Source organism: Calidris pugnax, unplaced genomic scaffold, assembly GCF_001431845.1.
Source record: "Calidris pugnax isolate Ruff unplaced genomic scaffold, ASM143184v1 scaffold51, whole genome shotgun sequence".
Classification (NCBI taxonomy): domain Eukaryota; kingdom Metazoa; phylum Chordata; class Aves; order Charadriiformes; family Scolopacidae; genus Calidris; species Calidris pugnax.
Window position 1 is genome coordinate 3,662,309 of NW_015090797.1, and position 17,022 is coordinate 3,679,330.

Here is a 17,022-nt window from a genome sequence, read left to right on the forward strand (position 1 = left end):
CCCCTCCGCGGCTGCGTCCCCCCCCCCCCCGCCCCCTCCCTCAAATTCCACTTAAATTTTTGAGTCCTTTCACGTGCCTCAAATCTGGGGCTGTCTGCTTCACACTTAGGTGATCCACTTGCAGCGACTCAGGTCTGGCCATGAAAACCTTGCCTCTGAGAGGGGGGCTGCTCTTTGTTCTCTCTCCCCCGCGCCAAGAGAAGCCAGCCCTGAGCACCGTGACAAAGGATTAGCTGGAGCTGAGGCCGGGCTGCAATGTAAACAGCCAGACAGGGAACAGAATGGCTTCTTTTATCAAACTTAACATCCCAAAGCTCTACTGATTTCATTGTCATTATGGCGGTGATTAATTTGACCCAGAGCACTGCCACCCACTGTTAAAGCCTTCGCTGCATCCCTGTTGATAGCTCTCATGACAGAGATTACAGTCTGCCACTGCCTTGTCCATAATTAGTACTTGTCAAAATGAGATTTGCCTATGGTAGCCCACCGCCCATGAGAAACCCATTCAAAATTAAACACGCTTTGGAAAATAGAGGCCAGTTCATCCTCTAATTGGAACCAATGAGTACAGAATGAAGACTCTTTTTCTCATCTAGTAAGTCTTGTTCCAGGTCTGAAAAATGATTTTGTGAGTCCTCTCCAGAGCTATCAATAAGTGTCCTCTGGTGAAGTACCAGGGCACCGATTCTGTTCTGCAGCTGGCTCCTAAAATGTTTGCATGGCTCATTCCCTAAAACAATATAGTTTAATCACTTCATCTGAATGGGAGCTGGGGCCAGGGCACAGGGACAGTCCCTGCCGTGTGGCCTCTGCCAGCACCACTGCCTGGCCCTGGGCGATGGGCCTTCGGGCTGGCCACAGCCTGGAGGACACCTTGTGCCAGGGAAGGGCAGCCAGGGGGACATCTGGATGAGTCGTCAGGCATTTCCAGGGAACGGAGGAGAGAGGAGAGAGTGCAGCCACACAGCCCATGCCCTGCCCCATGGGCACGGGGACACAAGGTTTGTAGGGTGTGGGGTGCAGGGTAGTCTGAACCTTCACTCACCAACACCTCAGGCTGGAGTAGACATGGAGCCTGACATACAATTCACTTTGCAGGCCAAGGCTACAACCCTATGCTTTTATCTTTCCCACAGTGAGAGGAACGGCCAGTGTTGCTGCAACCCCGAATGCAAAGACTCAGTGACCACATCCAGTATCACTAAGGATGGCAACAAAAGGTTTGCTGGTTAAAGTCTGAACTACAGGGCCAGGGGTGGACACAGAGATGGTAAATGCACTCAGAATAAGTGACTACACTGGAGTCAACTCAAGTTGATGTCTAGTGACGTTTTTCACAAGACAGAAGGGAGAGCTGGAGTTTTTGTGATTGGAAGCATGAATACCTATAGCTATGAAGATTGCTCTCACTTGAGCCATTGTCTACAAACCAGAGGGAATCCAGAGCATGATACCCTTGTACCAGTCAGAATAGACCACTGTTGGGGAAATGTTGCATCTTTCCATTTCATGTACTGGCAGTGCTCCATAGCTCTTGAAACCAGTTGGAATATTTCACAGGAAAAGTGAATGCTTGGAGAATGATTCGCGAGAGGTGGGGGTGTGCCAGACATAGCTCTTCACAGATGTCTTTCATTTTATTGCACTAAAAGAAGCAAAAGAGCTTAAAAGAAAACAGAATTTTTTTCTGAGTTCCCAGCCACTGATAAAAGTGCCACTTTCCTACAGCAGCTTAATGGATCTTTATGCAGTCCTGGATCTAAACACCATTCACTAAAGCTTATTGGATTGGACTCTGCACCTAAATCTTACGCAGCCAGGTTATGGCTTTCATCCTCATCTTCATGGAAGTGCTGTTAAGAAGAGGATGTTTCATCTTGAATCGTGCCAAAATACCCATCTGATCAGCTCTGACCTGAGCGAGTTACAGAGAGGCTTACTAATAACTTTCTAATAAAGGAGAGACCTCCTTGCAAAGCTCCTGTCCACTGCAACCCTGGGCTGCATTACTGCGAGTCAGACAGAAATCTTCTGGTCTTCTCTGCACTGGTCAATGCGCAGCTGAAGGTGTGGGCCAGCTGGAGATCAGCTAAAAAGGGGAAAATCAAGCTGCTGGTTAATGTAAAATTCATAGTCAGGGAGGAGAGACTGGGTCACAGGCCTAGAGAAGAGCGAAGACCGGCAGTCTTTGGGTTTGCAAGAAAAACTGCTGCTGCAAAAGGGGTGGGAATAAGCAGTTTCCACTGAGAGCAGGAGAAAGAAAAGCAGCTTTGAAGGTTCAGTCATTTGTGAAAGCTTTAGATGATTTAATTGTGGACTTAAATTTTTGAAAAATATTTGTTTTCTCTTTTAGGTTCTTCCTAGAACCATCTCTTTAAACTAATGAGACATTTAAGCTAGACATCAGGAAGCATTTTCTAATGGTGAGGGTGACTCCATCCCATCACACGTTGCCCCGAAGGTTAGGAGAGTCAGCAAATGTCTGCTGGGTGTGCACTGGGCATCGCCAGCCCCACCATGGCATGGGGGAGGCAGGGGATGACCTGGGCGAGCCCCAGTCAGCCCCGATTCCTATCATTCCGGCGGGTCTGAAGATTTACTCTCACCCTGAAGGTAATCAGTCAGTCGTGATTTTGACCTACGGTTTAATGTGCTCTCTTGCTATAGTTACAGACATCCTCCTTCTGGTTATGTTCCCTGCTGTGACTAATGGCATCTCTGCAGCTCAAGAGGTGGTTTTTAAAGAAAAACATGCAAGTTTCCATGCTGTTACCGAGTTTACAGTTTTTAGCAAAAACAACAGCACGGCAGCCCTTGCTACGGCTGATGAACTTGACGTTTTTCAGGTGAAAATGTGTATTTGTGTATTTATACACCTTTCTCAAACCCCCTAAATTCACAGGAAGCAAGAATTTTCTCTGTGACTGTTTATGCAACGGATCATCAGTCTCGGTATTCACTATTCACAGGGAAGTATGTTTAAAGCCCACTTATTCCATTCATACCAAATATTCTTGATCAGTCAAAATTTTTTGAAAACTGAATTGTTTTGCACAAAACAAAAAAAAGTCGAAATGAGACTGAAAAAAAATCAGTGTGAACAAAAGTCGAAATGAGACTGAAAAAAAATCAGGAACTGAATCCCACACGAGATACCGAGATTCTAAGCAAGCTTTGCAAATATGATCCTTCTAGTGTGGTTTTCTGGAAGATGTTTAAGGGTGATACGAGGGACCATTGCTTAAAGGTAAAACCATAAGGATTTTAAAGGTATTTCGCAAAATACCTAAACCATTAATAAGTATTCCTTTTGAAAACACCGCAGTGATTGAAGGTAATTCTCCAGACTGAAGAACAGGTTTTTAGGTGATATGATGAGACCGCTTTAAATAAATTCAATTGATCTTTTTGTGTGTGTGGATGCTGAAGTAAAATCTGAGAAAATGCTACATTTGTTTAAATCTCCTTCCCTTGTTTTCACTTTCTAAATAGGTTCCTTGTATCTGTTCACCTCTAAGCCCAATTAAATTCAAGGGCAGGAGATGACAAAAGCTAATGCTACTTGACCAAAATTTCTGGTATGTGTGGCAAGGAAATCAGCAGAAAGTAGCTCAAGGTTTGCTTTTCTTTGCCAGATAAGACTGCAGATGTCACCTGGATGCTAATTGGAGTCATTGTACGATCGCGTTAGATGCCCTGTTCTCATTCAATATTGTGGCAGGTAACATAGTACCTGTGTTCCTCCCGAAAGGATCAATGACACAAAGGTAGTTTTCTGTTGAACAGAAAAAAAGAGACAATTAGAAAATCACTATTTGTATTCAATTTCTGTTTACACCGGGTGACCGCATCTCTTGCAAGCGCACATTTCTCTCTAGCTTCAGAAATACACAAATATATCAGCACCAGAAGTCTCCTCTCGTTTTACTTTGCAATTCAGGAATGCTTTATTAATCAACACAAGATGCATTCATTGAACTGGATTAATCCTGCATAAGTAATTTTGAAATTTCCTGCTGAAGTTATTTTTCATTTCTGGGAACAAATCATTTATTTGGATTTTCATATATCAGGATCACAGAGATTTGCCACAGTCAGATTTTAATTTTAGTTACATCTGAGCTGGCTTATATATTAGGGCACATAGTTTTGCATGAGAGCGTCTTCTAAAATCTGTAATTGGTGTGGAACACTGACATGCACAGAATACATCTGACAAGGTCCAGAGAGTTAGGTTCAGTTTCGCTGATCAACATCTATGCTGCAGATTAACTGAATCTTTTATGGCATTACAAGCCCTCCAGAATTCATTAGTGTACTTTCCCTCCCCGCTACCCACGCTGACCTCCAGCGCCGCTGGCCCTGCTTCCTTGGTGGGGACCCGAGAGGCTGAAACACTGACTCTTCTCCTCTGCAGCACTAACAAAAGAAATGGCTTGTATTTTCAACTGCCCGGGAGTGTGTGTGTGTGTGTGTTGGCAATTACCATCTTGGCCTCCTTAGCACTGTTTGGGATTTCTGTCTCCTTTGTCCGTACCCAGAAAGCTCCGTTTAAATTGAAACACGGTCTGTCCCTTAAAAGCAAGAGAACTGGAGTGGTGTGTTGGCGAGCCATGATGGTACAATACAAACGGCTTTATATAATGAGGTTTGGCAGGGATTTTTTTCTCAGGAATTGGCTCAGGGATGCAGCCAGCAGAGGAAATCCTTGTATTAAAAGCGGGACAGAGGACAAAGACATGAAGGAAAGCAATGATGTCAGCTTTGGGGAGGTAGGGCCCGGTACCTTTGAAGATAGTGCTAAAATCAATGAAAAGCCTCTTTCTGAAATGCCACCTTTGCCCTCCATAAGGGCACGTGCATGGGGTGCATGTCAGCAGCAGCCCAGCCTTCGCACCCTTCTTGGGCAGCGGATGGGACCACAGCTGAGGAGCAAATTCTGAAATTTTTTGCCCTCTTTGCCCTCCATAAGGGCATGTGCATGGGGCGCATGTCAGCAGCAGCCCAGCCTTCTCACCCTTCTCGGGCAGCGGATGGGACCACAGCTGAGGAGCAGGGAAAGAGCTCCATTCGCTGGTCTGCTGTTTTCCAGGCCCAGCTCCGCACAAGTTCCTGGGCAGGTTTGTCACGCTGAGGACAAAGAGGAAAAGATGACTGTTTGGCAGGAAGGAGAGCAGAGAAGGAGAAGGGAGGAACAGTCCGGGGGTGCAACTCCCAAAGACAGCTCTTATCTGTGAATCAGAAATGCAGAAGATGCTTCTCCCCAGCCCAGTGAGGACCCAGGCTTGCAACACGCCTGCTCTTCCTCTGCTTCTCACCACCCTGATTTCTCTTGTGCTGAAGTCCGTGCATTGAAAGCCTGAACACTGCAACACCCAAGTGCTCTGCTGATTTGATCCTTCTGCTCAACAGCTAGAAATGATGAAGGAAACAGAAGCAGTACCCTCACCAAGTGCGTTAGTTTCATGTTTATTTCACGTCCTCTTTTATTGCATTTTCTTGTGATTCTCTTCTGCTTTTTGTCTCCTGTCATTTCTTTCCAGGCTTGGTCTGATGTGTCCTTCTCAGTCCTTCTCTGTCTTTGCCTTCCTCGCTGACCCAGCCCTTACTTTCTTTGTGCCCTTCCCACTTCCTCCTCTCGAAGGCTCTAGTTTGCTACTTTTTTTCCTTTCATTCTTACCTCGTCCTTCTCGCTTCATTCCCTTCCTTTCTAAATCATCTCTCTGCCCACTGCTTCCAGCTTCTCCTCTTCCTTCTTATCCCACATTAGTTAAAAAAAAAGTTACGTAGATCTCCCTTCCTTCCCTTTCTCTTCTGAAATAAACTCATTAATGACACAGTCCTAGTCATTGTGCTGTCTTACCATAGTGCCCGCTGGCTCGCTTTTTCCCTTTCTCATAAAAGATGTGGACAGGACTGACCCCCTCTCATTAGACCAGGCTCTCCCACTACACTCTTGGCCACCCACCCCCCACTTTCCACAACACGGGGGACCAGGACTGCCTTTTTGTTTGCCCAGTGCACCCACCTGGTTTGCCCAGGAAGCTGCTGGCCCGTGGCAAAGGCTGGCAGGCATGAATAAATAATAGATGTAGTATAGTGACTGGTATCGGCCATGATTCTGCTGCCTGGTAAAACCCCTGCCTCTACCTTGTCAGCTCAGGCTGGCAGCACCTCTTGTCCCAGCTCCTCCACTGCTCACCCATGACAGCACTTCCCTTCCAGGAACAGAAACACCCATAGTTAGACTCATAGAATCACAGAATCACATGGGGTTGGAAGGGACCTCTGGAGATCATCTACTCCAACCCCCCTGCCAAAGCAGGTCCGCCTAAAGCAGGTTGCACAGGAACTTGTCCAGGAGGGTTTTGAATGTCTCCAGAGAAGGAGACTCCACCACCCCTCTGGACAGCCTATTCCAGTGCTCTGCCACTGTCACAGTAAAGAAGTTCTTCCTTGTGTTTAGATGGAACTTCTTATATTCAAGTTTGTGCCCATTTCCTCTTGTCTTGCCACTGGGCACCACTGAAAAAAGACCGGCCCCATCGTCTTGCCACCCACCTTTTAAGTATTTATAGGTGTTGATCAGATCCCCCCTCAGTCTTCTCTTCTCCAGACTAAAAAGACCCAAGTCCCTCAGCCTCTCCTCATAAGGGAGATGCTCCAGGCCCCTAATCACCTTTGTGACCCTTTGCTGTACCCTCTCCAGCAGTTCCCTGTCCTTCCTGAACTGGGGAGCCCAGAACTGGACACAATATTCCAGATGGGGTCTCACCAGGGCAGAGTAGAGGGGCAGGATGACCTCCCTTGACCTGCTGGTCACACTCTTCTTGATGCACCCCAGGACACCATTTGCCTTCTTGGCCACAAAGGCACATTGCTGGCTCATGGTCATCCTATTGTTCACCAGGACTCCCAGGTCTTTCTCCTCAGAGCTGCTCTCCAGCAGGTCAGCCCCCAACCTGTACGGGTGCATGGGGTTATTCCTCCCCAGGTGCAGCACCCTACACTTGCCTTTGTTGAATTTCATCAGGTTCCTCTCTGCCCAACTCTCCAGCCTGTCCATGTCTCGCTGGATGGCGGCACAGAAGGGTCAGTCACCGCAGGAGGGACATTTTGGAGAGGGAAGAACTTGCCACAACGAGCATTACATTCCCCAAAGCAAGACTGCATTTTAGCCGGGCAGTGTCCTTTTCTCTTGTGTGACCCTGGGATGGAGGAACGGGCCCAGCAGGGCGAGGCAGAGGCACTTCCCAGATGTAGGATGGATGGTCTCGGTGGGGTTCTGAGCTCCGACCCTTCCCCATGGGCAGGCAGGGGGGGAATGTCCCTGCTGGAAGCACAGGCCGGACACGTGAGCCCAGGGGACGTTTGACATCTGACTCATGACACTTTATTGCGTCGCTGCCTTCACACGCAGCGAGGAATGACTCCTGGAGAACAACGAGGCTGTTACCTACGGCCACCAAATAAAGGAAGTTTACGCATCTACATGATAAAAAAAGTTCCAAAGAATTTAATGTAGATATTATTTGTACATACATTTTATAAGTAGGAATATGGCAGACAGTTGAATTAGTACATAAAGTTTTATTTAAAGTTTCCCCCCTACAAGCAAGCTTCATTTACACAGTCTAGTACTGTACAAAATTTACATCCCTTATGTGTCTTATTCAGTTAGCACTTTCCTTGGTCATGCCTTCCTGAAAGATAGAAAGATTTACATACAGTCCTCATAAATCTTTAAATTATCTTGGTAAAAAAAAAGAACCACTTAAAAGGACAACAAATATCCTTTAAAAATGGCACATTTTAGTAGAGACAGGTGACAGTCAGTGTTTAATGGCAGACCTTATCCTGATCTTAAATGTCATTCACGGCTTCCTCATTTAGTATCTTAACAGTTTCCTTTTTATATATATTTATATTTATATACTTTCAACAGGAAAGGAAAAAAAAAAAGTCATGATTGCACCAAATATATTTTACAAGGGATCCCTTGGATCTGAACAATATAAATAAATACAAAACCAACTAAGATTGCACTATATAGTAGAAATGGATTGAGATTTCAGGATATACACTCCACCTCTATGAGTTCCTTAGTGATGCTCACAGGAAAACTCCCCAACGGCACATTCAAATATTAGCATCTTCAGATAATTATTTTGTTTAAACAATTCTTTTCCAGGCGTGCAGCTACCTCATCAAGTGGGTTATTGCATTTGTATGGTATCGGTCTTTACTGCATTACTCCAGTTTTACAACTGTGTAATTCTGCTGCAAGCAAGGGAGTTGCACTGCAATAAAACTGGACTGATGCCAGAGAGAAACAGTCCCATGGTATTTGCCCTCCATTATTTATATTGCTCTCAAGCTTCAATATATAGTGTAATTTCTGTGTACATTCGCCCTCTTTCTATTTCGCAAAGCAAACAATGAATTCTTCCTCCCGTCTATTGCCTCTGCAGCAGAAACCAACCTCTGGTAGTCGCCTGCTCCTTGATTAGCATTAACTCCTATCGTGAAAGAGATGTGCAGGCTTGAAAATGCAGGATCTGAGTCTCCTTTGCCTTTTATCTGGTGCAGCCAGTCACAACAACTAGGCAAATGAAAGGCCAGGTTCTTAGCTGACATAAACCAAAGTGCATCCATTGGCTTGAATGGAGCAATGCCAGTTTATATTGGCCAGGAGGATGGTCCTGGAGATGGTAACAGGCACAGCACCAGTAAACAGCAGTGAAAGAATTATGCATATGCTCTTCTGAGGTGTAGATGGTTATGTTAACTGTGAGGTGGTGAAGAATCAGGCTCAGACTTTGTCACTGCTTTTGCAAAGCCCGGATAGAAAGACATAAGCTTAAAGCATGGACAGCCTGATTTGTGCAAGCAGCTATGAGTTCATGAAGCGAGGCTAAAATGCTACTGGTCCCATGTGGTAACATTCTGAACTCACTTTGCAACATGTAAATAATTACACAGGCTGTAAGGCAGTGGAAAATCTAGCCTCGTATTACTTTGGATCAATAGTAAAAATCTTTCAGAGAGCATTTTAGGATCAACCACACAGGAGTATTTTAACTACTTACCAGCATCTCTCCAAAATTGTGCATAATTATTTAAGAGTCCAAAGTAATACATTTACAGTTAAACGCAGCCTTCTTGTCTTTGGAAGCAACTAGCCCGAATGCTCCTATCTAACAGGTTAGTGAAAAGTAAGTAATGGTTCTGGTGCTTCATTAAGTGGCCACAGAAATCACTTACTTTACGAACCCAGAATTTAAGGTGTAGGACCAAATTTCTGCTGTACTCATGTAAAAACAGTCACTCCATGTGATTTCAGTGAAATGACTCTGACTTTACACAAGCATGATTAGAAGAATTTGATCCTAATCCCTAAGCTGCTATTGCAAGAAGTGCTCTGTAAAGCATGGCTTTCATTGTAGTCTGCTTTCCGCTGCACTTACACGTGGGGACTTTGAAGGCAGAGCGTATTAGATGCCAAGCTGTGCAAAAACTGAATGATATTTCTTTACCTTTCATAATCTTCTGATGCTGTGTTGCTTGCAGAGCATGTGAAGTAGCTGTAGGTTAGGATTACAGAGGAGGAGACAATTCTGCAATGCAGTGTGAGCTTTTCACTATCTGAATTCTGAAGCATTCATGAAAACAACATCCTCGTGACTTCAACACAGATCACATGCAGGTAGATACAATGCACAATACTGATCTTGCCTCTTCAGGCTGTATTTGAACATTTAGCCTTCTTTTTTTTTTTTTTTTTTGTTTTCAAAGTTAAATTTGACGTGAGGAATATCTCTGCAGCAGGAAAAAAGTTAAAATCAGTCTGAAATGGCAGTCTGTCAGCATGTAATGTTCGGTGTGTTTTAGCTGCTTGCTTCGTAAGACACCGGCATCTATCTGAGATGGGACAACACTTGGGTTTTGTTTTCTTTTCGTTTGCTCCTAAAGCATAAATATGGAATAAGGGGTCAATTATGGTAGCTCTGTTTTAACAGGAATCCTGTTCTAATAAAATATTTACGTCACCCGTCATTAATTTCCCAAATGCAATCAGTGTTCGTGTCAGTGCTCCTTGGCTGTCACTTGTTGTACGGAACGCAGGCTGGCAATATGACAGTTGAACAAGCAGGTCCTGCAAGAGGCTCAGCAACGTCTCCTTCCAGTTCTGTCCAAGTCCCTTTCTCAGGACTGTAGCAAATAGTAGAAGATTTGTAAGCTCCCTGTAATAAAATAAAAAGTTATGTTAAATGCGGTCTAAGTTAAATCCAAGTCACACATCAGCTTTAAAGACCTAAATCCACTTCTTTTCAAAAGTGAGTTACGATTTTGGGCCCTAATTTAGGAGTCCTTCAAGAGGTTTGTTTGTCATATCCTTTAGAAGCACCTTATAAGCAGAGCTATAGGCATGCAATCCTGTCAACCACAAGATGAGGCCCCATCTGGAGTAATGCGACCGGTTCTGGGCTCCTCAGTTCAAGAAGGACAGGGAGCTGCTGGAGAGGGGACAGCAAAGGGCTATAAAGATGGTTAGTGGCCTGGAGCATCTCTCTTAAGAGGAGAGGCTGAGGGCCTTTGGTCTTTTTAGTCTGGAGAAGAGAAGACTGAGGGGGGATCTGATCAACACCTATAAATACTTTAAAGGTGGGTGTCAAGATGATGGGGCTGATCTTTTTTCAGTGGTGCCCAGTGGCAGGACAAGAGGAAATGGGCACAAACTTGAACATAAGTGTCATGGTTTCAGCTAAAATGTAAAGTTACAGAACACAAAATTGGTTCAGTTTTACTTCAAACCGGGACAATAAGAAGTTCCATCTAAACATGAGGAGGAACTTCTTCACTTTGAGGATGGCAGAGCACTGGAAGAGGCTGCCCAGAGAGGTGGTGGAGTCTCCTTCTCTGGAGACATTCAAAACCTGCCTGGACACGTTCCTGTGCCACCTGCTCTAGGTGGACCCGCTTTGGCAGGGGGTTTGGACTAGATGATCTCCAGAGGTCCCTTCCAACCCCATATCACTCTGTGATTCTGTGATTTTGCCAAATTACATCTGATTTTTATAGTACTCCATATCAGTGAATACAATCTGATAATAACTCATCTAAATGGAAAAGCACAAAGGTGGAAAAATACTCCATGGTCTCCACAAGCTGAAAACCAAACCAAATCCAGCCCCTGGAGCTACTTCATCCTTCATCTCCTCTCAATCCCATTTGAGGAATATACAGACTTGGCTGCAAGAGCTCAGAAGAAATAGAAGGGTCACTGCAGAAAGCAGGTACACACCATACTCCAGCTGTAGCCTCCGACAAGGTAAATACTGTCGTCAAGGACTGCACAGCCAGGGCCACTACGGCCCTCCAGAATAGGGGTCTGGAGAATATTCCACTGGTCGCCTTTTGGATCGTAGCATTCCACAAGCATTACGTCGAGATGAGAGAAACCTGGAGAAGGGCAGTGAGAAAGGAGAATGTGTATTATGACATACTGTTTCATTATTCGTTTCACTGTTGAATTTATTAACTTAAGGCTATAATTATATTATCACAATTATAATGTCACTGCTAAACTTTCTTCTAGAAAATATTGCCATATACATTTAAGCCATCTTCTGTAATGTTATTATTTCATTTCAGATAAATCTGCTGAAAGCTTTTACCATCAGTTCTACAGTCTTCTACAAATCACAAGTACATCTAAAACCTGAACAGATCAGAAAGTAACACTCATTAATAACCTATCAATGATGAAAGCAGATTCAAGCTATATTCCTCCTCATTTATCAGTGCTAATGCGAGTTTGAACATTTACGAAAAGACTGTCCTGGCAGTCTTTCTCAAAGGTCAGCAGATCTCAGCTATTCAAAAGTCAACAGATAAAATCTCACTCAGAAATCAATGCCTAACAAGTCAAGGTAGACCTTAGACAACTGATGCCACTTGGTTCCAGAGGGACAAGGTGCTTAGCATGTGGGACGTGATGTTCAGGACCAGCTTCAATTTTCAAGCTGATGTATGATGTACTCTAAGCAAGTAGCCGTGATGTAACGAAGTCTTTAAGGTGACAGAAAATGTAACAAAAAGACCCAACAGAGGTCCCATCCTTCCCTGACAGACCAAAAAAGTGCTCCATGCGACTACTGCTTTGTAATCACCAAAGGGCAGATGGGTCACAGCTCAAGACTCTCAAGCTCTATGCATTAGTATCAATTAAGTGAGCTGAACACAGACACAGAACCCAGGAGCCCTGGTTCCTGCTCCAATATTTAGACATTTCCCTATCTCAAACTACCTTCTTTATCAGAGCACTGCAGTCAGATTATGGCTTTCTTAATATGCTGGGATGCTTTACTTGACCCTCTTGTCTTCTCCACCAAGGTATGACAGAAAAGAGAAGTTAGACTTTCTGGAAAAGGGCATTTGGTGATAATGGTGCTTCACAATGATGCTGCTTGTAAGAGTCCCCTACATGCTCCAAAGGCACCCAGATCTTCAAAAGCAGCATGTGGCTTCTCAGAGTCTCACAGGGACTTGGTTGCCAGAGTCATCCAGACACAGGGCCTGGCGTTACTGGTAGTTAACATCACTTTTTCTTTAGCATTACAATTTTCTCTTTTGTTGTTAAGAGGCTTTTTTTTTTTTCCTTTTTTTAGCCAGAAAGGAGAAAGAAAAAAAATGGGAATATAAACTGTCAAATACTTTTTGTTGTTAAGAGGCTTTTTTTTTCTTTTTTTCTTTTTTTAAGCCAGAAAGGAGAAAGAAAAAAAAATGGGAATATAAACTGTCAAATACTGTCAGGGGACAAAGGAGCAGGGGCTGTGCTTTTTGTCTAAGTGCCTGGATTAAGCAGAATCTCTTCAGCAGTAATAACAACGGCGTGCAGGTATTAAGACAGAAATACCAGATGCCTAACAGTAGTTATTTTAATATGAGACCTTTTCAAAAGATGAAAACAAGAGACCTCTAAAAAGAATTATAATTAACAAGCTACATTTAATACTAGAAAGGGATCTAAAGAGCCTAGTCCTAATATTTAATGGCTGGAGGTTTTTTTGGTTTTTTTTTTTTCTCTTCATTAAACCAGGAGCTTGTTCTTGTGTGTTGCTCTGAATAAAGCTCTCTCTAACTGCACATTTTGGAAAATGATTTACAGAGGAAAATATTGCTGGTACTTTCGGGTCAAAGAATAATCTGTTTGTTTCATTGAATTCTTGGTAATGACAAATTGTCCATGCCTTTGAGTAATGGAAGCTCCCATTTTTATTATCTAAAACATTCATTACTCATATATTTAATGTACTGTTATAATTTTAAAATAATTTGCATAAAATGTTTTTAAAATTGCTGGCTCAAGTGTCCTGTTAAATTGTGTTGCTTGGTTTTTAATGTATTTAACAATGACTGCTTAACAAAAATATTCTTTATCAGGAGACAGGGGACACTGAAATGCTTTTTCGCTATTAAAAATGTGACCTTTCAAATGGTTTCCTCCAATTGCATACAGTCGATCATTCATTACAGCCAAAGTGTGGATCGCCCGCTTTGTGTTCATGTCCTGTTTTCGGGCCCAGACGTCCATCACAGGGTCATAGCAGTACAGCCAGGGGACATATTCTCCATTGTGAACCCCTCCTGCAAAGTAAATATACCTCGGTTAATTAACGTCAATAAAGACATGGCGCTGCAGCAGGAATTTAGCTCTACGATTTTGGGTTTCCAGGGTTTTTGCTGTTGTTTTGTGGTTGGCTTTTTTCTTGTTACGTATAGCAGGAATTCTAAAAGACACTGGCCTGAAATATATATCTTGCCATTGTGAACAGCTCCCGCGTGGGCTGCCAAAGGCTGCGGTAAGGAAGACACGTAACGCCACTCGTTTGTCTCCAGATTGTAACACTCCACGCTGGACAAGTAGCCAGTTTCGTTCCTCCCACCGATCACGTACAAGTTCTTGTCCAGGCGACAGGCGTAGAAACTGGCTCTCCTGGAGGACAGGGCAGAACAAAACAAAAGAAGCCAACAACAAACCAATTAGCCACGTCAAACATGGTTTTTTCCCTCTCCAGTTGACTCCCTGAACTAAGACAGTTACTCCTTCAGAGAGAAGCGTCCAGGAGCTTCACGTGCTTACAGCTATCCTAGAGACTGTGGCTGCTTTGCTGATCAAATACATGCTCGACATCAAATAAATACTTCATTTTTGGTGTCAAAACAATTAAGCACACATAAACCTGGCAGAAAATCCCCCCTTTTTCAAAGCTGTTTGTTGCTTTTTCACACCCGTGAAAGATAAAAAGGTGCTCATTAATGTTTGGGGCATTACCTTGTAAGGGATATAACAACTCAGTAAGACAAAGTGAAAAATGAGGTAGATAATGTAACAATAATAAATTATCTTGACATTCACTTTCTTTATGGTCCTTCAAGGGTCATTGTTCCCAATTTACTAAGAGAACCACATCATCAAAATTTTTCTTCAATTATCATTTTTTTCTTCTTTCTGCGGTACTGCAAATAGAACAACTTTCCTTATGCTGGGCACAATATTATATTTCCGCCCTTTAACTCAAAAGATGTCTTTCTTCATCCGACTAACTCCGAGAAAAGTTTGAACCTCCTGTCCACTTTCACATGCAACTCGGGTGTGCAGGAAAAGAATTCCTTTTTCTGGTCAGGACTGCTAGGTGTATATTAGTTCGCCTTCCTCCTGCCTTCAAAATGAACGGTGAGTGTCTGTTGCTGAAGTAGAAATAGAGCAGCAGACAATTCTGAGAGACCTTGTTTAGTGTAATCCCTTTTCAGGGAAAGCTCCCTGGATTGTCCAGCAGCAGAAAGGTCTGCTAGGGTAGAGGCCTTTCATTTTAAGCTGCAATGATATAAGAAAGAAAACTACCAAAGAGCACAGCTGGGCTAAGATGAAGACCTATACAAAACATTGAACAGCGAGAAATGTTCATCCCAAACCTCTGATTTTCTCCTGGGTGAGGAAGCCAGGAGCGCGAGCCCAGAGACAAGTGGGCAGGTCAGGCATGGCAAGATCTTGCTCTGACAGCCCCGGCAAAGTGGGCACGCTGGAGTGGGGCTGCAGCTTGCCAAACCCTGCTCCATGGCTGACACAGCATGCTCTGCTTCCTGCCCAGGGACCCAAATTTGAACCCAGGAGCGGCTGCATATAGTGCCCCTAAATCACATGGTGGGCTTGATGGTCGCCCGCACCATCAAGGGCTCGATCCTGCAGACCACCGCAAGGCATTCAGAATGGGTGGTGACCCAGGTACAGAGCACAACACCCTGCCATTAACAGCTCTGGTATCTCCCAGCTCCTCTTGCAGGCTTCCCTACAGTCATCCCATGACCAGGTGAGCTAGCAAAGCCTGGGATGCCCTGTCTCTAACCTGCCATCTAACCAGACACATGCTCAGGAGCATTTCCTTCAGTGAAGGCACGAGTAAGGCCTCTCTCCTTTACCCAGCTGCCTATTTTCACAAAAATTGTAATACGCTTTAACATTTTGGAGACATCTCCCTCTTCGTCAAGTGTGGCTGAGACTGGCTGGTGGTTTGTAAGTTGGGAGGAGAGGTCAGGCAGACACGAAGATACAACCATGGAAACAGCAGGGCTGGGTGGGCTTTCAGGGAGCAGACCTGAGGCAACACTGCCCGTTTTTGGCTTTACATTTTGGATTTGGTGCCACCTGAAAGAGCTCCTCACCATCCAGGGGCACTGAGCACCTCCTGTCTACCTCTTTGCTCTCACCTTGCCTGCACGTGGGCAACCTGGACGGTGCAGGACAGCACCCCTTGTTGAGTGGGAACACCACCACAGGGACAAGGCTACTGAGAAAAGCAGATGCAAACAGGAGGACAGGAATACTGCTAAGTGCCTCCAGCTCAACTGACGAATTAAATACGACCATTTAATTTATCTGTCAATGGGCAGATAGAAGCTGATGGCATATATTGCTCTGCATGGTCGGGCAGCAAATTGTGCATCTATGTTTTTAGCCCGATTTTCTATGGAAACAAAGCTTATTTGATTACACTGTACATGTACCCATGTCTGCCTGAGTGTTGTCTCCTCAACAAAAACCTGCTGGCTGACTTCACTCTGATTTGACAGAGGGTATAGGTGTTGGAGGCAATCAAGTGTCTACATGCTTCTTATGAGTATGTGATAAGCCAGAGACAAGACAGCCCGATAGAGGCTCCAAAAGTAGGAAAAGCTGAGGGGGTCACATCCTTTTAGACACGAGAGAGCCTGCACGGGCAGGCACACGTTCTCTGAACCTCCTGTGTCCATCAGCCACAAGGCACAAGCCCACAAGGTGCCTGTTGTCAATGCCTGGAGTGCTCATGCATCTGCTCGTCTGTCCTCCCTCACCTCCTCTGACAAACCCATTAATGAACTCCTCTCACCTTCAGGTTTAGCTCAGGTTTAATGAGCAGAGGTAGGTACAACTTGCAGGCATTACTGTGTTAACGGGGATTGCACTGACACTATTCTGTACGTGTACTCCTGGTTTCATCCACACAGTGTCACTATAAGGAGCAAAAATGAAAGCGTCAGCACGCTTCACTCTTCTGCTTGGACGTGAATATTCACTCCGTAGCTCCTGTCACAAATATTTTAAGCTTTTTTGGTTTTTTACTTTTCAGTGACACAGTGTGTAAGGGACACGCTGTTAAGTGATCTTTTTAAACTGCTGTAAAATATGATTCAGACTAAAATGTACTTCAGCAATCTTTGCACGACGACTTTCCCCACAAAACTGGGAAGACACTATCCATTCCTAATCAGATTTTAACTGGAATGCACCTCGGGATCCGAATACGGACAATAAGACAATTATTCTGTGATTTTCTTCAGGACTTGCAGGTACTCAACGTTCACTGGTCTCTCAAATGCTTTTCCTTCACATCCCTTCACTCAATAATCAACCCAAATAACTTCTTCTCGTAAGCACACATGCATAAAGGGGAAGAGTTTATTCCTCATTTCCACAGA

General features: G+C 44.2%; 1 protein-coding gene across 1 annotated transcript in view; it reads right to left on the minus strand.

Annotated features, from left to right (window-relative positions):
- Positions 1 to 7,495: 7,495 nt before the first annotated feature.
- Positions 7,496 to 17,022, minus strand: part of KLHL14 (kelch like family member 14) — a 63,168-nt gene continuing 53,641 nt past the window's right edge. Inside the window, exons 7-10 of the mRNA XM_014936899.1 lie at positions 13,812 to 14,002; positions 13,495 to 13,653; positions 11,309 to 11,466; positions 7,496 to 10,247 (exon numbers count right to left, since the gene is read on the minus strand). Of these exons, the coding sequence (XP_014792385.1) occupies positions 10,107 to 10,247; positions 11,309 to 11,466; positions 13,495 to 13,653; positions 13,812 to 14,002 (649 nt within the window). The 3' untranslated portion in view covers positions 7,496 to 10,106. The remainder of the gene's footprint in view (positions 10,248 to 11,308; positions 11,467 to 13,494; positions 13,654 to 13,811; positions 14,003 to 17,022) is intronic.